Genomic DNA, 25,996 nt, shown 5'->3' on the forward strand with positions numbered 1-25,996 from the left:
TGAGAATCCTTAATGCTTATGTCTCTAAAGAATCCGTGGTGAAAATTCCCTGAAAAACACGTAACCAAAAAAATACTGAATACCACTTTAAAATCAAACACGAAAACATCTCAGCTAAGTATATCTTTATTTTACACTTGTTCCCATAACAACATAAATGACATTCATTCAATCATATTCTACATATCACATTAGGGTTTTTAATAAGCAAACAAAAACAAAGAAACGAACCTAAACATGGCAGATTTTGCATTGCTCATTGCACCACATCACAATATTCTCTTTTACAAAACAGATCTAGGTTGATGCTTAAGTACAGATATGTTTTGCTACACAGACATTTCGGTTCCACTTGTTAGCTAAAGGAGGTTTGACTTGAGACTTTTTCCACCAAATGTCTGCACATCATGAGAGTCACATGTCAGCCAGTAATCAGGGTTAAGTCCAAACAAGCATCATGCCAGTCATTTTTAAGCAGTAGTATGGAAATGTTTCAGAAGGATGTTCAAAAGGATGAAAGTTCACTCATCTATAGTCTATGCATTGCTTGCATGTAGATCAAACTGTTATCTAGACACAGTAAAGCAGCATTCTTATAGATTAGCTGCCTAGATGATTAGATTATTATGGGATGTGTATCTGGGTGGTGATTTCACTAAACATTTAAATTTGTGTTTTGGGGTGATGGACAGGCTCCAGAATACAATCCTGGGCTGGTGAGAGTATATGAAAGTAAATGAAGCTCTGTCTTTAATTATAAAGGCCAAACCATCATGGTATCCTTTCTGGTCATGCCACGTTTATTCTACAATGCACATAAAATCTGTGCACATTTTACATAATTGTTACCAAGCATAAATAACATTTTGAAAGGGAGGGAAGTCATTCCGTCAAAAACTAAAGGCGAGCATAACATTACCGGGAAACAGAAATGAACAGGAATTCCGTACTGAAAAGGAATTTAAGACCAACTAAGAGAAGTGCAATTTAGTCATTTCAGTAAACGGATTCCCCTTCCTTCTGTCCAAGTCCTCCCTGAGAGGTAAACATAAAATGAAAAGTCAACCAGTTCCCCCACCCACAGCTCCCCCTAGGGTTTGGGGTAGCCCCTGCCCCTTTGAAGTCTAACAATCGGTTTCATGCGATATAAGGCAACAGTGACGGCCGAGGCGAAATTCTAACAGCAGAGGGGGGATAAAAGTGTTTTTCTGGGTTTTTCCTCCCCATAAAAATACTGGACATTGTCAGACAAGAATCTTAAAGCAAGGGAATCCCTCAGGTGCATGAAAATTATTTATGTAAATTAGGCATTATGGTCAAACAGCATTTCCACAATTTTTCATAAAACAAAAACACGTCCTAAACGAACCAATAACGCCAGGGCATATTTTACCATCAGTTAAGAAAAACTGACTGCATCTGATTGACTGACAAAGAAAATAAAACATGGTTAAAGAGAGTTAATTTTAAAGTGCTTAAGTGTTATTCAACTACATTAGTTAAATCTACACACCATGAAGTGAAGTAAACAGCGGCCTTGTTTTTGCAGTGCAGTGAGTACAAACACTGATAAGGGGATTACATCTCCTGCTATACCATTCCATACACCTCATCCTTGGCTAGTCCGGATGCATCTGAAAAGTCACCATGTTTTCGGTAGTCAAATTTACACAAAGAGCTCAAGAAATTTCGAGCTCTGCAATGAAACTAAACGATTTAACTTAAAGAAACTTGTTAATGCCGCACCTGCTCTCCATGCAGTGTCTACAAAACAGGTCCATTTAAAATGTTCTTCAGGAGGTATAAAAATAAATTATTGACAATTGTTATCTCAACAACTGCTCTTGACAATTCAGACCGATAAGGCAATTTCCTCTCTTGTATTATATTTGTCCACTTTATAGTCATACAAGTTTGGCTCCATGCAACAGGAATAGGGATATGTGCCTTAAACGGATTAAAGAAAATAATTTAAATGGAAACCTAACAAACGAATTCAAAATGGTTTCTCTTCAGGGAGAGTGATAAAGTATTAATGCAAATACAAGAGAAAGTGTTTATATATTAGGGGAATTTTTAGTTAAACTAAGATGACCAAAACAAAAGCAAACCGATCCTTTGCACTTTGTGTTTTGTATTAATATCCTTATAACCAGCGTGGTTGATCAACACTGCCACCCGCTGGGAGGCACTGGCACTGCATACATTGAAGTTGCTGAAAGCTTGAATAAGCAGCCACTTAGCAGCACAGACTCAAAAAATAAGTATCCTCCCTCCTAGGAAGTGTTACCACTGTAACCTTTTGCAGCCTTTACATCACATGCATTTTTATTGTTAAATATATAATATCAGGGCCCTGCAGTGACTTGGAGTTAATGTGGTTCATTTCTTGATGATTAAAATACAATTAAAGTTGAAAAAACACTAGAAATAAATAAACTAGAAGCAGGTGTGATGATTACTCCTCTTCCTCCAGAGCAGTGTCAGTTATCTTCCCCCACTCCCTAGTCTCTGAAGCTGCCCACCCTCCACTGGATTCCCACTGATGAGATGGCTGTGCAAATGCTCAGGGGAGGGGGTAATTGATCCAGGCTTGTCCCATATGTCCCTTAAACTCCTGAAAGAGCCCCACTGTGGATCTGCTGGCCTTGACTTGTTATGACGCTGCACCAAGGGTCACCTTCAGGTTCTCGTACACCACGTAGCTGATGCTGACCGCTGGGATGACCTTCATGAAGTTGGGGGCGATGCCCCTGTAAAGCCCAGTCACCCCTTCTGTCCGCACAATATGCCTGAAAAGTCCAGTCATGGTCATCTGAGGTCCGCTCTCCAAGGAGGCTAGCGCGGGGAGAAGATGCAAGGGGTTGCAACAACTGGGGTATTCAGCCATTATTTTTATTATTACCATGAGGACTGTAGGGAATCTGGCTTACCTTGTGCCTGCATGCGGGTCCGGACCAGCGCCAATGGGTAGCTGGCCAGCTGGCCGCACGTGCTGGAGGTGGTCCCGCAGGCCAGTAGGACAAACACACCAGGGTCGGCGCTGTCTGTGGCATACCGCTGCAGCCATGAGGTCTTCAGTGTCTGAATGGGGGGTTCATAAGGACAGAGGAGACCCAGCGTAATACAGCAAACGTCTATGACCAAGTTCAGTAATGTGAAGAGGCACTCTAATACTGAATGGCCAAGTTAAAAAGAACTGTTATATGAATTCATGGTTAAATGGCTGAACATTGCAGCGACTTCTTCATGATGGAAAATAATGACGACGAAATGGAGTAATGGACTAAATGGGACCCAGCGCAGCTCGCTGCTCACCTCGTACACGGCCAGGTCAATACCCGCGTAGGGAATGATGCCCAGCATGTTGGGAATGTAGCCCTTGTAAAACGCCGTCAGTCCCTCTTTCTGAAAGATATGCTTGGCACAGTCTACGATGCCAGAGTACTGGCCAGTCCTCCGCAAGGCCAGGCGGGTCTTCAGGACCTGGCAAGGAAACAAACGTTCGTGGTCATTCCAGAGTAGTCAAGAGGCAGGACAGACCGGACTGAACCCACCTACTTCTGGGCCACGATCTACTCACCTCCATTGGGTATATGCTGCTCTGAGCGATGGCTCCTGCCAGGGAACCGGCGACCAGTCGCTCCATGATCCCAAGGGAGTCCTGCTTGCTTCCCAACAGGCGCTTGATCTAAGTCGGGGGCAGCAGCTAATCAGGGCATGGGAGGCAGGGAGGTGGACTCAGGGGAGTAAAAACCGGGGTATGTGTTACCTGCTCATAGGCCATGAACTTGATGGCAGACTCGGGAGCGATCTTGATGACGTTGATGCCATTCCCCCTCCACAGTGAGCGCAGTCCGCCCTCTCGGATCATCTGGGTGAAGCCTCCAGTCATGCTCATACTGTTACGCCTGGAGGCGTGGACCTGATACACAAAGGGGGTGGAGGGAATAACACATGAGCAATGTCCAAAAAAACATGCAACATTTTCATTTTAAAACATCGGGATAAATGATAATATCCATTAGTCCAACACAGACTGAAACAGAGAGAATTGAAACTGAATCGTAAATCTTGTTATCCTGCTTCAGTGTGTAGCCCAAGCCTGCTTCTCTGAGAAAACCGCTCCTTACCTGCATGAGCACTTTGAGCCTGTCCAGTGGTGCAGTGCATGTACGGGACACGGCGCCTGCACCTCCTCCTGCCACCAGGTGGCGCCACCACATGCCAGTCTTCCGCTCTTCTGCCGTAAACTCGTCTGGCACCAGTAAACTCTCACCAACATCAAATATCTGCAGTCAGACAGGGAAAAAAAGTTCAGGAGAAATTTGAATCGCATTTGAATCACTGTGTTAGAATATTTGAATATGCTATAATGCAACAGGTGTCTAACTCAATGTAGTACCATAGGCAAGATTCATCGCGATCCCCAAGTAAAGTTATTTCAAGTAAAGTGACTTCTAATTTTGAAGTTACCCTTCTGCCGTGACGAGTGATATCATATTGTGTAATGAATGAAAGGCCCCTACTATGCGTAATGTTACGGTATTTCTCAATAATTACTACTAGTCGTCTTTGCACTGGGCAGTGCAGAAGGCCTCCAGCAGAGCCAGCCAACATGATCTGTCTGCAGCACATCTCTCCAGGAAGCCCCAAGTCCATCTCTATTCCTTCATTTTCTTTCTCCACTGTCCTATTCCTCGATTGCTTTGGCATATTTCATGAAACATGCTTAACGTTCTCATGACTGTAAGTTATTTCTCTGAAGAGTTCACACATAACGCAATAGCATGGTTAAGAAGCAAAGGGTATAACTGCAACAAAACAATTAACCCATTAACAAATACTTGATGAATTAGTTAGTGCCATTAAAATGAAAAAGTACTATCAGCGTCAACTGAACCATGACAGTCAAAAATACTTAGATGTCTTGTCAAAATGTCCATACAAGTATGTGTCACGGGACGCGGTCGGGCGAAGCGGGCAGAGTGGCGATCGTGCGGGCAAGCAGGCAGGAATGGGCAGACAAGCCGTGATCAGGGCAAACACGGGGTTTATTCTGGGACAAGGGCACGAACATCGACTGACATCAATGACGGACAAAGGACTCGGGTAAGACACGGACTGAAATACACAGGACTGATTGAAAATAAGCAGACACAGCTGGGTACAATCCGGGAAACACACGTGGGTAAGCAGGGGGCGTGGCACACAGGAGGAGCCGACGAGCAGGGCATGACAGTATGCTGCTAACTTATGAATGGATAGACATTTCTCTCTTTCATTGACAGATTAGTCTTGCAGTAAAGAAGAACAAATTATTGTTAGTAAAGTTCACTGGCAAGTAACATCAGATTTCCTGAAGAACTAAAGTCACACACCATTGTATAACTCGAAAACGGCAAAATGACGATACAAAAATGGCAAACAATGGAACAAAATCATGTACTGAGGCAAGCAAACGTACGTCGTCGTACTACTGCAATTTATACAACATATTCTTCAATCATTCTGAAAGTTATTGAACCGATTTGCATATGTAGCTTATAAGATGACCTCATACATGCATAGTTTTTGGTGTAAAGTTATTATAGTGCACATGAAAGCAGAGCCAATCAATGAAATTTGTGTGAAATGAAAAATTAATGTTCTTCTGTGAACCAGTGACATGGTGTTGCGATTACATTCGCAAAACATGTGTAAATTCGAGAAACGTTCTAAAAGGAAGAGAAAAACTAATATCTAAATTGCATGTTATGCACATGCAGCTGTCACACTGCAAGAACAGTGATAGCCGAGTCCATCAATAAGTTGCTAAAACATCTTTAGTGTCATAGAAAACAAAACTTGGCAACCCTGTTAATGATTGTTCCTTTTGAAGATTCTCTCATCTGAAGCTTTCCACCACTATGTCTGTGGGAGCTTAGCATGCCCCCTCCAAGCCAATCAGAACCGTTTCCATCCCTGCCGTTGGACCTGCTCAAAACGGCTGGAGACGAGAAAAGCGAACAAGAACTGGTCACAAAAAGACATTCATCTTCCGTTGAAGTGAAATGTTTTAAATTCCACAGAAACAATACTGAGCAAAAGCAAGTGACTTATCGGCACCACTTTGTGTTTGTCGGCACACCTCACTGCAACATCACCAACTTATCTGATCATTTATGTCTCATAATTCAGCTGTTAGAGTTAAAGCAGAACGGGACTGAACTACTGACTTGCCTCTCTTGGTCGATACGTTCTCTTTGGCGATTGTTTGTTTTAGGTACATTGTCAGATGATGTTTTACTTTATAAATATAGTAAAAATTCTGTGAAAATATTTCTGGTCACACGGAAAAGGTATACATTAACTAGCTCCATTTCGGCATTGTGTGAATCCATACTGGATCATCGAAACCAGTATCGCAGTTAATCATTAAAAAATTTTTGTTTTTATAAATCAACATTTTTTCCCACCACTACATTTCACTGTGAATTAAAATGCGTTAAGAAATTTCTGTGAAGAACATTTGGTGTGAAACAAAAAGAACTGAAGGAAACTTAACAGCGGTGTCCATGGGGCAAGAATGTGTCACAGGCTGAAGAGAGTGCCTTGGCTGAGCTGCGGAGGCAGGCTAGGTTAAGGAACCCGGCTGAGAGTCAAGTCTAAACACTGACATCTGCTATGCACATGGTCATTCGGGGCCACAGGATTCAACCTCTTCCTTCCTCTCCATTGCTGCTCACTCTGAGCTCTAGCAGTCCCCACCAAAGCCTTATATCCTGCTAAGCAAGTTGCTAAGAGACGGGCCTTCTCAAATGTTCCTGGTATACGACAAGGCATTCTGGGATATTCGCTTGGCTTATAACCAGTCTTCCAGCCCACTGTACACTAATATTAGACTAATTGACATCGATGGTTGCACCAGTGACCCGTTTTTAGGATTAATCTGGATCCTGATGGTCAAAAGAAGGATTTTAAATGGTGCTGAATTCTAAACACCAAGGAGCCCACAGTGGTTGGGCAGTAAAGAAAACACTACATTTATATTAGTATGATAGCTGTATAAACAAAGATGGGTCTTTTTATGAACATATGTGCCTGTTAGTCTTATAGAGAGAAGATGGGGTAAAGAAAATTTCCTCATGGGGATTAATAAAGTATTACAATTCTACTACTCTTTTCTACAGTACTGCTTGTGATGAGCAATTGGCTGGGGGCATCCGTCAATGAGATGATTAATCACTGAAGGATCCGCTCCAATCTTTACTCTAGACTTTTTGTTGGTGCCAAGTCTGCTGCAAAGCAGTAATGCAAGGGCTAAAATTCACACCTCCAGGTTTACCTCCAACCACACAACCGCCGCCTGATCTGCAGGTAGGGGGCTGCTGTCTTACCGTGGAATGCTTCCAGTGCAAGATGATCTCCGGGATGTTGTCGGCAGGGTGAAGCAGGTGGTAGTCCCTCCACTCGTTCCAGTCGATTGTCATTGTCCCGTTCTTATCCATGCTGTGGGTCGACAAAACAGGTGACCGACCCGCCATAGCCGAGTCCGCGTGTCACCGCCTTGGCACATCACCACAACGAAGAGGAATTCCACAAAAACTGAATCATCTCAAGTTTTGTTCTTCACTATAGCAAAAACCAACATGAATATCGTCAATATCTTTCCATAGACTGTTAGTTCATACTGGAATGGAGGCCCCTCCGGGTGACGTCACACAGTGAATTTCTTATTTGATATGCAAGATGCCACCTAGGAAACAGTGACCATTTTGGTGGAATTCCCTTTGAATATCTTAGCATTCCCAACCCTTGTGGATTGTGGGGGGGGGGGTGTTACATGCCAACAGCCTAATGAAACTGTGATGGTCTTTTCAGCCTGATTTCTGTCTCATGTTATGCTTCTGCGATTCCCGCCCCCCCCATAAGAACACAAGAAATTTACAAACGAGATGAGGCCATTTAGCCCATCAAGCTCATTTGGGGAGAACTTAACTAATAGCTCAGAGTTGTTAAAATCTTACCTAGCTCCGATTTAAAGGAACCCAGGATTTTAGCTTGTGCTACACTAACAGGAAGACTATTCCATACTCTAACTACACGCTGTGTAAAGAAGTGCTTCCTCAAATTCAGTTTAAAATGTTCTCCCACTAATTTACACCTATGGCCACGAGTTCTAGTATTTAAACTAATATGCTGAAGTAGTTATTTGGCTGAACAGCATCTAGACCTGTTAGAATCTTATACACCTGGATCATGTCCCCCCTTAGCCTCCTTTGCTCGAAGCTGAACAGATTCAGCTCAGCTAACCTCTCCTCATAAGACATTCCTCTAAGACCAGACGGGTACCTCTGACACACCATTCCCCTTTTGATGAAGAAGCATGGTAATAATGAATATGTTGAGTTTGGGGGGTGGGGCAGCTGGAGAGATGGTGTGTGCTCACCATTAACCATTATGGTGGGAGGGGCAGGGTTTAGGCAAGCCAAGCAACTGGAGTGGAATCCATTACTTACTACGCGATAGGGGCCCAGATATGCCCCCTCCTGATTCTGAGACACACAATGGAGGAGAAAGAGGTGAAGAGGGAAGCACATAGACAGACGGTTAAAACCGACAAACACTGGGATGGACCGATTCCTCGTGGGGAGGGGAGCCCTTTCGACAGACCAGTAAACAAGAGAGCCAGGCTCGATTGCGCAAGCAGTCTGACTGTGGTGACGTAGGAGGACAGGTTCAACACAGAAATAGGTACCTCTGACACACCAGTGAGGAAAAGGGATGAGTTTTCAGTCACAGTGAGCCTTTAGCCCACTGCTGTGTACTAGGAAGCGAGTTTTACATACCCAGAGTTAAGTTAATGGTTAGTAACACTTGGTGTTACTTAACTTGGGCTTTCTTAATCAAAGGCTATGTGTGATTGCATAAAAGGGGTGGTATCAGCGTCGGAAACTAAGGATACAAACTAAGGGCTGCTCTTTAAGAGGCAGATAATACACCCCCCCCTCTGGCGGCCATGTAAGCCAAATTCCATAGTCAACACCCCAATACAAAGTGCCTGGAACTGACCCCCAGTATTGGAATAAATCTTTCGGTATGACTTGGTATTGGATCTAAAGGATAAGAAGTGGAATCACACATCCCTACTATTGAGCTGAAAGGTGGCTCCTATACAGGGTACATTTTTTGGTGGAATGGCAGGACTTGCGCCTCAATCTGAAAGCCTGCACTTAAACCTGCTCCGAGCGGGTTAGGTGTGTCCAGCATAAATTACCATGGCAACATACTTCGTTTAAAGGTGAGTTACAATTCCTAGTACCCAAAACTCGGAAGTAAGCCCCAAGAAACCCTGCTAACTCACTTTGCAGTACACCCCTCAGATTTGATAATGTGTAACAGAAACACGCATAAGAGTAAGGAAAAATCAGGTTCTGTCTTGCTTAAAAGTCACCTATAATACCTCAGGGAAATACTTGATTTGAAGCATAACAGGTGACCTATAGCCTCTTCAAAGCCTGCAGGTTTCCCAATAAGCCTGAGGCTCTGGAGGAACATGGTTCTCAAGGTCACGTCTGAGCAGGGCTGCCTCTCTCAGTAGCTTGGGAACATGCTAGAACAGAGGAGCTTGTAGGCTCATAAACTCTGGATATTGCATCAAAGACAGTCCCCCCCAAACGAGGTTTTGAAATTAAACTGGTCTGGACTGCATCTGTGAAGGACACACAAAAAGCACAATTCATAGGACGTACAGAGGGAACGTTTTGGTGTCGTATGGTTATTGTGAGAAGAACCGTTCAGCAGAACTCAAACCCACAAATGCTCTCCCTGCACTCCTACCTTTTTAAGATCTTCTCTGCCTGCTGCTCTGAGATGTGTACCCCAAGGTCCTTCAAGGACTGCATGATCTCCTGCGAGTCAATGTGACCTGCCCATTAAAATACACAGTCACTGTCAAGTACAGTTACAACAATAAAAACATTATCCCCAACATAGTGGACTTATCTACGTTAGTGACAATTTAATCATGCCCTGCTTTGAGACTCAGTTCCCAAGCGTCAGGGCTGACACACTTGATCCAGGTGCTACTGGCCCCTCTGAATGGTCTTACCATCATTCTTCTTGTCTAGACTCTTGAAAACGAGCCTCAGCTTCTTCTCATGGTCACGAAGGTAGTGGACAAATTCCTCAAAGTCCAGCTGTCCATCTAGGTCCTTGTCCCCAGCTTTTACAATTTTCTAGATGGGAGGTAGAATGATGCAAGTCATAGCTAGTTATCCATAAGATCTGAAGCATGTAAGCACAACTGAAGAAAGAACAAGCCACAAGACAAACACAGACCAGAAAAATGACACAAAAATGACTCAAACGCAATACAAACAACCACCACGTATATCACAGGACTGCCTTCCATTAAGTGTTCTGCCAGCCACTGTCTGCCAGGGACATCACCCATCCTTCTGCTCTATTAAGCAGGATGCAGCCCTTATCACAGAAGTGCTACAGCACTTTTCATGCCTGGCAGATCATAGCTAATGCAAATGGAAGAGGGCTCACGTGGATGTCGCCCTGCCCAACCCGTAAGAAAAACATTTTGCAGAGTATTTGTCATCAGTAATAGTCAACCAGACAGCGTTCAGGGAGGTAACAAAATCAAACCTGAGGATCAACCGCTTCACCTTCAGAGATAATTTAATCTCTCCAAATCTATTTTTATATCTGCCTTTTAACTCAACAGTACATCAATAAAGCTCCGTAGGTCTTCACAATGCAAACTTTTGGTCAAAAGATCTATTTTCACAACCACAAAACTAGTAATAAAATATTAATTATTTTAAAAAATCACTTGAAGGGCCAATTCATGTATAGTTTATGGGTAACAGGTTCTGCAGCACCTTGTTTAGCCCTATCAGATGAACCTTTTGGTATAAGGTGAAAGTTAACTTGCTCTCTGGCAGTTTAAATTTGGTCCCAGATACACAGAAATGGTTTCCAGATTTTAATATTGGAAACCTTAAAACACAGCTTTTCCAGTGCCTAGGTAGGTAGTGAGGTATGTGGTTCTACACATCACGATGCTGTGCCTGCTCTCTCAAATGTACGTCACACTGGATACAAGTATCTGCTAAATATTTTTTTAACGCTACCACAGGCTCGTCCATGGGGATCTATTTCCTTACTCCCACAACAATTCTTTGTTGGCTTTTGACACACAGACATTATGTAATGCTACTACCATTATTTTAAATCAGTACTTTCATACTGACAGCGTACTCTCATATCCCAACCTGTGTGGTTACAGGGTCGACTGACCTCGTCCTCCAGTATTCCTCTACATTGTCAATAACACCATCTGAAACCCAGCAAAAACTAGCCCTGGCCAGACAGGCCAACGTCATGGAGGGAAATTGAGCCGTGACGCTCATTCATGTAGTGATTAAAGTCATTTATGGGTTTCACCTTGCATCTGGTCAGACTCTACTGGAGGCTGTGTATCCCATACAAACTGAACTCTCACTAGCTGAAGCTAGACAAACAATAAGACAAAAGTATTTTCTTCTTTTAGAGAATTCAAGTCACAAGGGGAATATAGTGTAAACCCTCAGACATGAAATAGTCACAGTCTCCTTTTAGATCCTCTGTTGTCAACACTACAAACCAAGACTGATAAGATTATTGGAAAATGTCAAAGTCTAGTCTGACGACACCTTAATCCACTAGTTTGCAGCATGGATTTTAAACCACCCCTTCTGAAGCATCAGACTTTTAAACCACCTCTACATTTCCACAGTATACCCGATCCTCATTTATGCCTGGATTCCCGAGAAATACAATTTTCCACGGCAATCACTTGAGCGCTGCGAAGATCTTTAATTTGTATTATTACCATCGTTTATTCATAGGGCCGTTCCATGTAACGACAGATTTATATATTAATACGCTCAGATAAACAGACAGAATAAAAAATAAATTCCCACAAGAAAAAATTTGATAAACGAGACGACTTAGTTCAGTGTTGAGACAAATTTAAAATGTCATTGTCCGATGTCGTAGAATAACTCGTATAAAAAATTAAAACGGGTTAAGGATGGCATCCGGGGATCTGGATAACTGGGACCTGTTTTTAAGGGAAAATATCCTACACCCCACACACAAGACCGCTACAGCATAAATCAAAATATGTCAGCGAAATACCTGGACGAAAAATGGACACATTATTTACCGCATATAAGCGGTTCAGACAGACTTTCTACATTTCACGCGCCTCATCATGTTTATCTGAGTGGGACAATGAACAAGTGAAAACCTGCCAATTTATCACGCCAGACCAGATAACGGTGCAAAAAGGCGCCGTGCGTACCTTTCGCCAGCTTCGATACGTAGAGAAATCCTGGGAAGACAAAAATAAACTAAGTTTAAGACATTTCAGCCTGGATGGTAGTCCGTCAGACTCGAAATACTCAAATTCACCTTGGCTCGAATTGGGAACGGCCACGTATAAAGACACGCACAGCATCTTTTTTTTTTTTTTTTGAAAAAAGAAAAATAAATTCAAATCCAATACACCAGCAACATATACGCAGATCGGACCGCTGTCCTACAGCAGCATCACTCATTCCAGGACTGCGCCGGTCACCCATGGCAAAGAACTTCAATAGCACCGCGCTCTATTAATCGGGGGCGCGATGTCATTGGTCAGCATGAAGGAGCCGGCTTATTGTGCAACGTGCAGCGACCAATCAGACGAGACGTTTCCTGCAGCAGACGTACTACGAAACCCCGCCTTTCATTCAGCGCGCGGCGCTCGGAAGGCATAGTGGGCTGTATTTACGCTTCAGAAGGTCATCCATTTCGGCCTGCGGCGGCCCTATTGATTTAATTTTCCGGGTGCTATTTGGGAGCATGATTAATTTGAGCCTGGGCTTTAACTTTTAGGTTACAATATGTATAAGCCTCGATAAGCTATTTAGGATAATAAAATATTAAATAAATTCGAACTTGTACAAAAGCAGGCTTATGTGTGAGAGTATGACCAAGACGGGAAAACAGTAGGAATCTCACACTCAAAACTACCATTTTCTTCCCCTGTGCCACCAGACGAGGGAATTTTTGAATTAGGAATCGGAAATGCTTCTTCTGCGGCTAACACCTAGAAAATTTATTAGAAAGAGGCAAACGCGCAGTCAAGGTAAGAGACGGGTGATGTCACAATCTCTTTGAAATTTATTTTAATAGATGTTTAATTTCTAAAAAAAAGTATGTAGCAGACGAAGCATTATGATTTACAGATTTTACAAACAAAAGACAACAAAAAGAAACTATTTTGGGGGGTGCCGTTGGGATGCTATGATCATTGTAGGAAGAGCTACGGTCAGCTCCTCCCTGGCGCCGCCGCTGATCTCAGCTCTAACAGCGTGTCAGAATGCTTTATACCAGGTTAAATAAGACGGTGAGATAAAGATACTATCAATCTTTAGGAAAACAACATTGAAGCTTTAGTCACATCTAATGCTAAATTGTTTTCTTAATTTAGCAATGTAGTAAAACTTAAAATAATAATCATAATCCTGTTAAGTAATTTTATAACACTAAATCGTGCATTTTTTTAACGAAAGCACCCAAATCCGTATCTGACATGGGAGCAAGACCAAAGGAAAGGACAGATAACTGCTAATCTTATCAAACGTAATCTACATTTTCACTCATAAAGACTTAATACCCTCAATGCACACAAATACTTAAAAAACGTTCTTTTCTATAAGAAGAGTATTCAAACATAATCTGCTACACTATCAGTGGGGTTCAAACCTATAACCCTCAGGACCGCAAACCAAGCTCCAAGGATGACATGCAAACGATGCCGGACACACAAATTACACAGGATCTATCAACAGAAGAGGATTAGGTGTTTTTTTCAGATGGGAAGGGGATGAGCTGGACTAAGCAAATGGAGCAATTCGGATTTAATCATGGCTCCTGGGAAGGCTACCCTAAAAAAATAAAAGCACAGGGGCAGCTTATCCTTAACACATTTTTTCAGCAAAATGTACAACTTCATGAAGTCCAGTGGCCTGTACTATGAAGTTACTGACTTACCAGGGTAAGGTAGATTTAAGGTAGTCTGGGCAAAATGTAAGTGAACGAATATGAAGTCCATTTAAACTGTGGTACCTTATCCGACAAGTTACCCTGACAAGCCAGTAACCCCACTTCGTAGTACAGGCCACAAGGCTAATAAAAGGACGACATGGTATTAAAGATAGAGGATTAATAGAAACAAGGAAGCAGAAGGAACCTGGCAGGCTGGGCCTACCCCTTCCGGCAGATATTATCCATATAATGAAACATCTATGCCTCGGGCAGTAGACTGTAACAATTCATGCCATTCACCAGATTATGAAGCAGGTGTGTGTTTTTCTTTTTTATATTTTGAATCGATTTTGACAGATTCAGTGGCCTTAGGTTAGGGATCAGCAGGAATTCAGTGCGAGTCTATAGGAGTTTGTGCCAAATCAGAGAAACTTACACAAAGAGCTAACCGCTAACCGCCATCATTAAGGCTAACATTCGGATACTGAATATAAGGACCAAGAAAAGGCAGTCACCAGGATATGAACGAGATCCATTCCTTAAGTCCACCTTTAAGTCGAATTCGTAAGCAAGTCCAAAAGATACTACTGAACATAATAAAATAAGGGGTGGCGCAGTGGTTAGCGCTGCTGCCTCACAGCAAGAAGGTCCCAGGTCCTTTCTGTGTGGAGTTTGCACGCTCTCTCCGTTTTCACGTGGGTTTCCACCAGGGGCTCTGGTTTCCTCCCATGGTCCAAAAGCGTGCAGCATAGGTTAATTAGTCAGTCTAAATTGGCCCTGTGAGTGTGCGCGCCCTGGGGTGTGTTGGCGCCTGCCCAGGGTTGGTTCTCGCCTGCACCCATTGTTCCCGGGATAGGCTCCGCCCCCCGTGACCCCAGTTGGGATACAGCGGTTTCAGACAATGGATGGATGGATAATAATTCCATCCATCCATTTTCTAAACCGCTTATCCTACTGGGTCGCGGGGGGTCCGGAGCCTATCCCGGGAACAATGGGCACGAGGCTGGATAATAATTATACAATAATAATAAAAGTGACTAAATACAGTGCTGTACCTCGAGCTGATGAGTCACTGAAGCCACGCAGCATTTTCGCAAACGTCACAAAGTAATCCGTGTGTTCATTACTACGAACCATTGTGTTTAACTCAAATTTTTATATAATAGGCTTTATGGTGGTCCGTTCATAAGGATGCATTGTCTGCAACTCGGATATTCTTAACCCGGGTTAACAGCAATGTTAACAATAAAATAATTTTCTCCAGACACTGTCTGTCACCAAAGACATTTCTAGTTTCTAGAGGAGACATTTACTGGACATTTGAGTACGGAGTCAGCTAAGTGTCAAAAAAAGTGTTTTCAGTATGTAATTAAATGACGGTGAACATGCTGATGCATCATTTAGAGGCTGTGAGGGCAGGATGGTGGGAAAAATTACCGCAACCAAGAGCACAAAACAAGGTCATTGGTGTAGACAGTGGTCCAATGGGCAGGATTGGCTAGAGAGACTAAAATCGAGCATGACTGCTGCATGTTGAGGCAGTTTGCTTTCACACTTATCAAACGGCCTCGTCAACAAGACGCAGGGAACAGTTGCCGATTGCATAGGAAAACAAGGAGAAAAGCCCACCAGCCGAGCCAGTTACATTCCGATATGCGGACTGAATGATCGGTAAGTTATCAGCCAGCTGATCAGCTCAAGTCCAACTCAATCCAGGACTCAGCAAGTTAAAACAGGCCCTGCCACGAAAATCAGTAATCAAATCATGAGTACGCAGATGAGCAGCGCAAATGGAAATCCCAATGGATGTCCCCGTCTTCTGGACCAGGGATTAAGTTGCTTTACTTAACAAATCATGCAAATTCTACCAGAATCCATCATTTCTCCTTGCTGATGCTGGGCACAGCCACCCTCAGCTGGATCTAATGGGTCTCATCACACTGTCTGCTCCGTCTTCTGGGACATTCTGCCCAAATGTTTACAACAGCAGCCTTTGGGGAAAATAACTAGGGGAGGTCGGGCGCCCCCTGTGTGGAAAATGCACCACAGTCCAGACTATTTGCAGTATAAAGGCAATTGAAGGGGACTAATTCTGGCCAAGACATCCTAATCCAAAAAGCCATAATCTCTGCTAAGAGGCCACTTCCAGTTCTAGGACTGCCATCATGGCCCTGAACCCTCTATATGCCCCCCTGCTAACAATGTGGCCAAAAACTCCAAAAGGACATTTAATGCCCCTTAAGCATCCCCTGCTTGCCCTCTCTGCTTATGTAATTAGGTCTATCTCTAGAGAGGGGGGCAGGAAGCAAGCTCTACATGCTGCTGTACCTGCTGGAAGTCCGGTGGTGGTGTCACCATGATGAGCACTGCGGTCCGCTTCCCTGCCTCCAGGCTCTCCGCGCTTCTTGCCGGAGGGTCTGACCGGGGCTCTGAGCCCAGCCCCCCTTGCTTGTTCTCCTCTTCCTCTCCTGTCCTGTAGCTCCTGGTGACCAGCTCACCCTCGGGATCACACGAGGCCCCCCCAGCTCCTGAGAGCCAGCGCAAGGCGGACCGGCAGATCTCCAACAGCATCCCTTCCCACAGTGCACTGCTCCAAAGAGTCAGGTACAACGGAGGCACACAACTTGGGCCGCCTGACTTTCCCCACAGCCGCACACAGCCACGGACACACACACTTACAGACTTAATCACATTCACTTACATATTCACGTCAGAGGTAAATGCACAGCTACAAGTACACAAATACAGACACTCACAGCAGAAACATCGTGGAGAGGTCAGGACAGGCTGAATATTGTATTTGGGAATGTCCTTAAACACGAGCAGCTCACCCCAAATACCCTGCAAAAGAAGAGCCTTTCTCCTCACGCTGTCTCTCTCAGGAGCCCTGCATCTTCGCCGTATCCATGTGCCGAAAAACAAAAAAGAAAATCTATAAGACTGCTTTACCTCAGTAGGGAATCTCTCCGGCTAAATTTTGCAGACGGAAGACTGTGATCCTATGTCAAAGTGGCACCACGGTTGTTAATAACCATGCTCTGGCAGAAAAGGATGCCGTCTAGGTTTCAGGAAAAGCCAGACTGGGCCAGCACGTCCCTGCGAGTGGCATGCAGCAGCTATCGGCAGTAGTTGCAGCGCATGCCACAAGCAAGCACTCTACGCCGGTTCCGCATTAGTGATGAGTAATGCAGTAAAAAAAGAGGCCCCCTAGAAATCTGCATCCTCACTGCAGCTGCGTGCAAGCCAACCAGAACGCCCCACACTATCAGGTCCAAGCTTAGCAGCCAATCGCAAAAGAGAATAAGAACTGGCCGGCAGCTGACTGATTTGCTGTTGTCATATAGGGAGGGAAGTCAGTCCTTCTCTCTCTCTACATCTTCTGTGGAAATTTTGCTGAGGTGGTTTCCCCAGCCTCCCCCCCTTCCTCCTCTACTACCTCATCTGAGTTGCCATAGTAACCTCATCACTGCATAGATGCTGCCATGGAGCAGCTCCAGATCTGCACAGCACAGTGTGGCATGAGGCCGATTTGTTCAAATCCCCCACCTCCCGCTTTCCCCATTCATCTGGATGCCATATTCATCTCTATATGCATGGGCAATAAGAGGACGAGTCCCTCCCCAAGGTGCACAGTGTGGGAGTCATTACCTTTTTCATTTCTCCCTCTCTATTCAATCATTCATGCCATTCAGTAATGAGGCCTTTAGAAAAGCTGATCCAGACCCAATTTTTAAGATATTACCCTAACAGATACAAACAAATGTTCATTTTTTGACACAAGACCATGAGTTCAGATGAAGGGGATACGGTTAAAACCCCACCCCCACCCCCCACAATCAGAGATCTCTGTCCAGAGAACAGGGAACTGAGGGCCAGCCTCTGTTCACCAGTCTTCAAAATTTTGGTCAGTTTTCCAGCCTGAGGGCAAATTCATCTTAAGCCAAATCATCATTTCAGTTTGGATCTTCATGCAAACATAGCTGGACGATGGAGGAAGAATGGAGAAGAGACACCACTCATTACCCTCTCTGAAGTGTTGGGGAGTCTTTCCCCAGTCAAAATGGGGAGTGCATCTCATTATGTATAACTGTTTGTTTATGCTGACAATTGTCAATCTTGAGCAAAATGTGTGCGAGATCACTAATGAATAACGCAGAAGGCCCTTCGCCTTTTAACGCAGGAATCTGCAGATGACAGTGGGCGGTACTGCAGTAAGAGCTTCAATTAAGCCTTTACTGCTAAACAAGTATTAAATAAATATGCACAAGATGAGCATGGTAGTGGAATGGTAAAAGGAGAAACTATGGGAATCTCTGGCTGGCTGAGATGTGTCACCCCAATGTGATCGTTAACGGCCCACTGCCACATGACTGGTTCGGTCACACTGGGTTGGCTGGCTACCCTCCACCCAGTGCCATGGCCACACCGCTGCTGCCTCCATGTGAACCTGCTTAGCATACACAAATTCTCCAGGTGGCTATGATCCCTCTGGGGATGCAGTCAGCACAGCGGAAAGAACGAGGCACGCAGGCATTGCTAACCGATCCCATATATCCTGAATGACCTCTTTATTTGCTGTATTGCTGACCGGCTGCCAGTCGATTAACTCAGTTCTGCAGTTGGCCAGTTGCAATCGGAGACTTGATGTCGTTCGGTCTTCCTGGCTGTCTCCATGACGACAGCGCATAGTTGAAAAATGTGTACCTGAACTAACATTTGTTTGAGTGTTTGAACTACACACAAGCCTCCAGGTTAAGGCTTGGATGTTGACTTTTGGCTAAGGCTGCTCTAGAAAGTTCTAAATGCGCTTGTACCGGTGATGGTTGAACGGAAAGGAGGAGACGAACAAATTAAAATCACAAACAAATGGAGTGACGCCAGTGTCATGGACTGGATGAGGCACGGTTTGGCAGGGTGAAGCTGCAGAGCCTGAACACAACAGTAGAGAGTCCACCTTCCATCTCAAGGCTCCAATGCTCCTCGGACCCATTGGCACAAACACCACCCCAAAGGTAGAAAATATACAAATTGTATTTTCCATTCGGTGTTTGCGGTCCACAAGGTCACACCTGCAGCAAAGGAGATCACCCCAATGCTCCCAACCCCTCACACCACTCTCTGATCTCTGCATCTTTGACACCATGAGATGCACCATCCTTATTTATTTTCTCCAAAACAGAGACTGCAGTATGCCATACTCCACCTGCAAGTATGGTGGAGTATGGCAAGACCCAAAATCCTATACTGTCCACCAGAAACAGTAACAGTGACTGTATAAGCATCTCAGACTTCTCAAGTTTGGGGGGGGGGGGGTGACACTGGCAACTCAGGCAACTCAGCCTGCGAAAGAGCCAATTCCCAACCCAGCACCTGTGCCGGGTATCGCTGTGGCGACAGACCAGAGACAACAGTGGCTCAGCTGGGAGGGTGTTTCCGACAGAGAGGATATGCAAAGTTCTCCGTTCTTGGGGGCAGTAAAATTACATCCTGAAGCGAGTCACGTAGGCAGAACAACTAAGAGTCAGCATGAGGCACTCAGCTCATGAAGGCAAAGACGACAGTCACTAGTGCCATTTACAGGAAACAGATGCGGCAGTTTTTGTGCAGCTGCTGTTCTGGAGGGTCTGACTGCAATGTGAAAGACTGTACCAATGTCCGAATACCCTGTTCAGGGCAATAAACGATTTCCTGGCATGGCAAGGTGGTGGGGGGGGTGTCACATCTTGGTAGGGAGGTTGTATTCCTGACCCCACCAGCAGATCTGATGATTTCACCAACAGTGAAGGCAACAGTGTCTGCAGCTACAAGTACACATGCGCACACACACACACACACACACACATGCTCTCTCACATGCTGTACAAGCAGTGAATGGTACTAAACATGACCAGGTACTTCATTGAGGTGGACCTCAATAAAGGGGTTTTTCGAAGTCAATATTTTCAGCTAACTGGAGGCTGGCAAACACATTCAGCATCTTGATGTTTAGCAGCATTAATTATTTATGCAGATTAAAAACAAAAAACAGCTCATTCAAACAGGCAGGACTCAGAGCTCTGGGTATACGCAGTTCTCTCTCTCAAATGTACCTGAACATTTCTGCTTTCTGAAAAATAAGCCAGCAACATTTTTCAAATTTTGTCTTAATTCCAGCTCCTGAAAGCTCAGTGTCTTAACAGCCATGTGAATGTCACAGTCCACAGCCCACTATAACCACACTGGAGCACCGCAGACTCCGCCCAGAACCCCCGTTTCCACCAATCAGGGCTGTCCACACCCTTCAGATGGTGGAGGAGAAACTGCCCGTCACTCCCACGCCGCAGAAAGAAAATGATCAAATTAAGATTCTCAAATTAGAAGCAAGGTCTAATTTCATGTACTGTATTTAAAATTTTCGTTAATACTTGTGTCTTTGACTTCTCTGAACAAAATAACAGGTGGCTCACTTTGTGTGGGGTCTGAACCCCAGATGACCCCGTACTCTGAGCAGACTACAGTCATATACGAAAAAAGTCCAAGAATCCCAAAATACACGCAATAACTTCGCAGTCTGGAATTTTCGAGAGACGTTCTTAACGTTTTTCAAACTCGATAAACACAAGATCAGAGTTTAATGACTTTACAGCCTGTTCGAACTACAGAGGAATGCGGTAACTAGGAAATATTTCCCATCCAAGACATTTTGTCTACATGCCTTACAGAGGACGACCAGACCAACCTGACTGACCACGTGTTTTATAAAGCACATACCACTGAAATTATTCAGTACTTCGTAGAAAATGTCTTTGCTTTTCCAGATAGAATCCCCTCCTTTCACAGCTTAATAGATGTTTTATCGCTCGCTTGTTTCTAGGTAATTATCATTCCAGTCATACTTTCTCCGTCCTGCACGACAAATACATTTATGTATAGAATGCTTACCATAAGCTCATTCTCAGTGCGATGAACACCCAGCTTTTTGAGGCCGATGGTCAGGTCCTGCACACAGATGCCCCCGTCCTTATTGACGTCCAGTACTTGGAACAAGACCTTGAGCCGGTGCTCCTGGTCCGGGCCGCCACACACCGCGCCGCCGCACGGGTGCACGCTCCCGTGGTGGGCGCTTGGGGAATCGCTTAGCGGGCAGTCCCAGGGCTTGTGTGCTGGAGCCCCAGTCGCTCCATATCCGGTACCAGCACCTACACCTGAATCTGAAGAGCAATGGGCATCGTCCGCCGAGCTGCACTGACAGAATACACCGCTAAGCAACGGGGAGACGAGCGATCTCTGCTGCATGGTGCTGCAGGTCGGACAGCGCGGCAAAGCTCCGACGGTCCCAGTAAGTAAAAACTTCTATATAAAATGCTAAAAACTTCCTTTAAATCAAAAGAAATAAAAATATAAATCCAAGTTAAAAACGTGTCTCGTGGATTATAGCTACATGTTATAATTAAATTTTATAAAGACACCCATTAATAAGAAAAGCATTCGTGTCACGAACTACTCCCCCCGCACACGCCCGACGTATTCCAGGTGGCGTCTTTTTTGTTTTAATCCACAGGAATTACCCAGATGTTTTCCGCCTTGCCCTCACTCCACTCCCGGTGAGTGATGAGCTGGATGCTCAGTCTGACGGCGCGGCTCCACATCTGCCATGCCGGTGAAGAAATCCCTCCCCCTCCTCTTCTTTGTCTTTCCAACTTGATTATCCCAGGGATATTGCAGTAGATTATCACCGATTGTACCGCCTTCGCACCGTCTACCGACTGTCAGTTTGACAGAAGACGTAAGAAACGAAAAAGCCGGCAACTGAACGCAGTCCCCTAGAAGGAAATGATTCACGTCTTTGAATGGGACTGCTTAGGGGCGGGGAGGCAGGTTCAAATGATGGGCACGTCTATCGACCAATCAATTTCGACCATATAATTGCGCTCAAAAGCGACCAGAAGTCACTGGGAATATGGGAATACGGTTTTTTGCAAATTGTACACATAAATGCAACTGCTGGACGTATTATAATCTATGTTTAATGCCATTCTTCATTTTAAATAGCTAGGAAAAACGTCGCAACAAATAAAACGGATATGCGGAAATACTCCCTTAGATGAAATAACCAGGAAACGTACGATTTTGGTTGTAAAACGCATGCATTACAATTGATTGCTCACCGTGCTTGAAAATAACGGTGCAATTTATTCCGTCGGGTCCCCAAATCTTAGCCAATGAAATTAGGATGTGGGACACGGAGGCGGACCTAATCGTGGCGGGTGTAAATGCCTTTCGGAAGGCGGACGGAAGCCGATTCTACAAGCTGTTGCGTTACTGATCTACACAGAAGATCGTACGACGTTTGCGTACGATACGCAAAACGTGTGATACGTGCAATTTAGAATAAAAAACCGAAATCTCATACAAATAATACAAATGTTTTAAATTTCTATTTTTCAGAAAGGGGGTAAAAGTATTGCGAAGGAAAATTTGGAAAATATGCTCGTACGCAGGTACACACACGTTGGAGTTAAAGGCACAACCAAAACGTGTACTTAAACATGCAAAATACGAAGCAGAGAAACCGTCTCAAACTAAAACAGACACACGCAATAGACTGTACTCCGTCCCCGACAGCTTACGTTATAAAGCAGCGGATCAATAACTGCTTGGTAAAGGCTGCCATCGTCTGTCTGTCAAACAGAATCGCTGATATCAATCTAACACCAAGATACCGTTAGTACCTGCTTTCGAAAAATTGCAGTTGTAAGAAGTTTTTCATTCCTTCACTCATACATACATTTAGACATATAACAGTTGTTGGCAGTCAAAAAAAAATCCAAAACAATATATCCTTTCTAACCGCTCACATACCCGCATGTTTGACTTGAGCAAGTGCAATGGGAGTTTACGTGCACATGTGCATTACGACACAGCAAAGGCTGTACCCTCCAGTCCCGGGTTATTCTTTTGTTTATTGGGTTTTTGTTTCCTAGTGATTATTACTTAGTATGTTTCCAAATTTTAGTATTTCCCCACTTCTGCTAGGTTTTATTCTGTATATTCTTATGGTCCTAATCTTTTTCGGTGTTGTTACCCGAGTGCAGGGTTGGCCAGTCTTACTCAGAAAGGGCCTCTGTGTGTGCAAGTTTTCGCTGCGACTCCATAATTAGATTACTAATTAGAGGACTGATTGGCTGAAGAGTCCTCACACCTGGGTGTGAACAGCTGACCTAAAGGTTACCCCAAAAAGCGGCATACACACAGGCCCTTTGCGGATAAGATTGGCCACCCATGCCCTATAGTGTTTGCTATATGTCTCTTAGTTCTGTGTTCATTTAGTATTACTGCTTCCACCTGTTTCTTCTTGTTCCTGTGCCTCCCTTGATTGGTTAATTGATTATGAGCTACACCTGTCCCTTGTTACATCTGGTTTACTGTGTATATTTTAGTGCTTTTCCTCCCTCCATTTGTTAGCCCGTCATTATGATGTACCGTATACGGTCGTAACGCTGTTTCCAATCTTGGCATGGTCACTTGTTGTATTACCATATGTTACTTGTAGTTGACTATTGCTTTTTTCCTGATTCTCCGTGGTCCTTTATTTCGTGCCTTCCCCTAGTGTTGTATGATTCAGCACAAGAGCTGTATGGTTATTAGCACAAGGAGTTGCAAGCAGTTGAATCAGGGGGGTATTCCATGAAAGGAGCTAAAGAAAGCCAGACTCAAACTATTGTCATCTCTAAACTTGGTCTAAAGTCGTTCCATTAATGCAGTTCAGCTTTAACTAATCAAGGTTCATGCAAGACAGACTTGCATAGTCTTAGTGCGCACAGTCGAGATATTGAAGAAGCCCAAATGAATGGATGAACGATAGACCGATTAAATGAATCAGAAATCGTGTAAAACGAGAGCGGTGTTTTATTTTCCGCCGCAGAACAGACGCTGCTGATGAAGCTGTATGAAAAATACAAGGATGTAATCGCTAAAAAGGCAATACTGTGACCATAAATAAAGTCAGGGAATTGGCTTTGCGAAGAATTGCAGACATACTAAATTCTTAAGTTATGTAAATGGTACAAGGGTCTAGTACACTGGCATGGTGCTACAGTGGTTTGTACTGTCGCCTTGTACCATAAAAGATCCTGGTTTGATCCCCATAGCCAACAGGGAACCTTCTGGGTTGAATTCACGTGTCATTCTTACTGTGTATTGTTATTCTGTATTATTTGATCTCCGTAAAATACTGTCAATGACATCCGTGTGAAATGGTCAGCACAAATAACCGCATCTTGTCTTTGCCATTTTACTAATAAACTTTCAAAGTAGACAGTGACTAAACAAATATATAAAAATATCTTCCTGTTCATATTATTTTACCGATTTTAACACAAGAACCGCCTTTTCCCACGCCAATGAACAAGCAAGAACTACTTCGGCGTATGCAGCCCTTTTGTTTGCGCTAATGTGTTATTAGTGTTAATAACAGCAGCTAACAACAAAAAGCCGTAATGTTCATAACAGTGGCTGTTCTGTCCGTAAATGAAATTTTTTAAACGTAGCAAATATAAAAGTCGTTTATTGGTGATTTCATGTTGGTCGAAGTATCTGCTTAACAACTGTATACTGTTGTTTTCTATACAAATCAATTCAGTTGAAACAAAAAATGTACGTGTTCAGGGTTGCAAACTCAGACTTTCACGCAAGAAATCTTACGGCAAATCTATATTCCATTCTGAACTTAAAATTAGCTGCATCAAGAACTTTTCGGCAGTTTGCAAACCCTACAGACTATTTACAAGGTAATAAAACTTACATACATGTAAATGTATGTGCAGAACAGAAAAAATCTCACTCCATGCAGCTAACCAAAGTTGCCAACCCTGCATTTTATTTAAAATGAGAAGTAAAATGCAGTTTTCGACTGAAGCACCTTATCATTCCTTTGCTTTGTTACTCAGTCAAATACAAAACAAATGAATAAATATTATATGCGTCTTTTTGTATCTTTTCTAAATAAGACCGCGTGTCAATACCCAACTGTAATATCGATTAAAGCGATCTATTCTTTTAGTATTTATGTTAAAGCAAGGCTTATATTTTATCACTGTTGTGGGATTAAGATTAATTTTTGGAAATACTTTAATAAATACGAAAACATATGACATTCTACTCCCATTATATCTCTCTGTCACAGTTTGAGGTTGCCGCTCATACAGTCTATGCTTTCGTTCGCCCCCTGGTGGCTGGCTGACTTTTGGTTGAGAAAGCGCTTGATTTGATATGCAGCAGAGCCCGCTATTCAAATGTTAATATCGCCGACGATCATCTTAATTTAATTGTGGCAGCCAAAATCGTGATCGTGATTAAAATTCGATTAATTGTGCATCCCTACTAGGAAGTCTCATTGAGATTAAAATCTCTTTTACAAGAGAGATCTGGTCAAGGTAGCAGCCGTAGAAACTTATGACATGTTAAAATACAAAATATAGAATGTGATATACAAAAAATCCACATATTTGACAGCTATTTAAACACACTGGCCTCTCAAGAAAAACAACCACATGTCTCCTTCGCCATATGATGCCCTTTAATTGATCAATGGAAATAAATATGGCTAATTTTACATCTTTCTGTAGATTATTCCGTGTCCATGGTGCATAGTAAGAAAACTCAGTTTTCCCCAGATTGTTCGAAACCTGGGCTACTCTATAAAGTAACCACTTGGATGAGCGTAGCCGGTAACTACCAGAGCTGAGACAGAGCACGGTACAGAGGTAAGCTAGCAATTTACCAAGTACAGCTCTAAAGATAAAAAAATATACCAATGCTGTTTTCTTCGAGTGGTCAATGATGTCCAGCCAACCCAATCATAAAGAATGCAATGATGAGTATGAGACTTTGCATTAGTAATAAAAGGCAGAGATGTATGATACACTGAATCAAGACTACATAA

General features: G+C 43.6%; 1 protein-coding gene across 6 annotated transcripts; it reads right to left on the reverse strand.

The window, feature by feature from the left end:
- Positions 1 to 110: 110 nt before the first annotated feature.
- slc25a25b (solute carrier family 25 member 25b) lies at positions 111 to 22,075 on the reverse strand. Of its 6 annotated transcripts, none has more exons than XM_049020906.1 (12): positions 20,995 to 22,075; positions 12,344 to 12,373; positions 10,094 to 10,220; positions 9,823 to 9,910; positions 8,502 to 8,537; positions 7,380 to 7,491; positions 4,134 to 4,292; positions 3,773 to 3,925; positions 3,584 to 3,691; positions 3,319 to 3,486; positions 2,934 to 3,084; positions 111 to 2,838 (listed from the first exon to the last, which is right to left on the reverse strand). In XM_049020906.1, the coding sequence occupies exons 1-12, from the start codon at positions 21,346 to 21,348 to the stop codon at positions 2,657 to 2,659; spliced, it is 1,668 nt and encodes a 555-aa protein (XP_048876863.1). In that variant the 5' UTR covers positions 21,349 to 22,075; the 3' UTR covers positions 111 to 2,656. The 6 variants fall into 6 exon arrangements, with proteins under 6 accessions (XP_048876863.1, XP_048876867.1, XP_048876864.1 ...); XM_049020910.1 differs by lacking the exon at positions 20,995 to 22,075 and adding an exon at positions 16,402 to 19,297; XM_049020907.1 differs by lacking the exon at positions 12,344 to 12,373 and having other exon boundaries at positions 20,995 to 22,074.
- Positions 22,076 to 25,996: the final 3,921 nt, after the last annotated feature.

Source organism: Brienomyrus brachyistius, chromosome 7 (genome assembly GCF_023856365.1).
Source record: "Brienomyrus brachyistius isolate T26 chromosome 7, BBRACH_0.4, whole genome shotgun sequence".
NCBI classification, from domain to species: Eukaryota; Metazoa; Chordata; class Actinopteri; order Osteoglossiformes; family Mormyridae; genus Brienomyrus; species Brienomyrus brachyistius.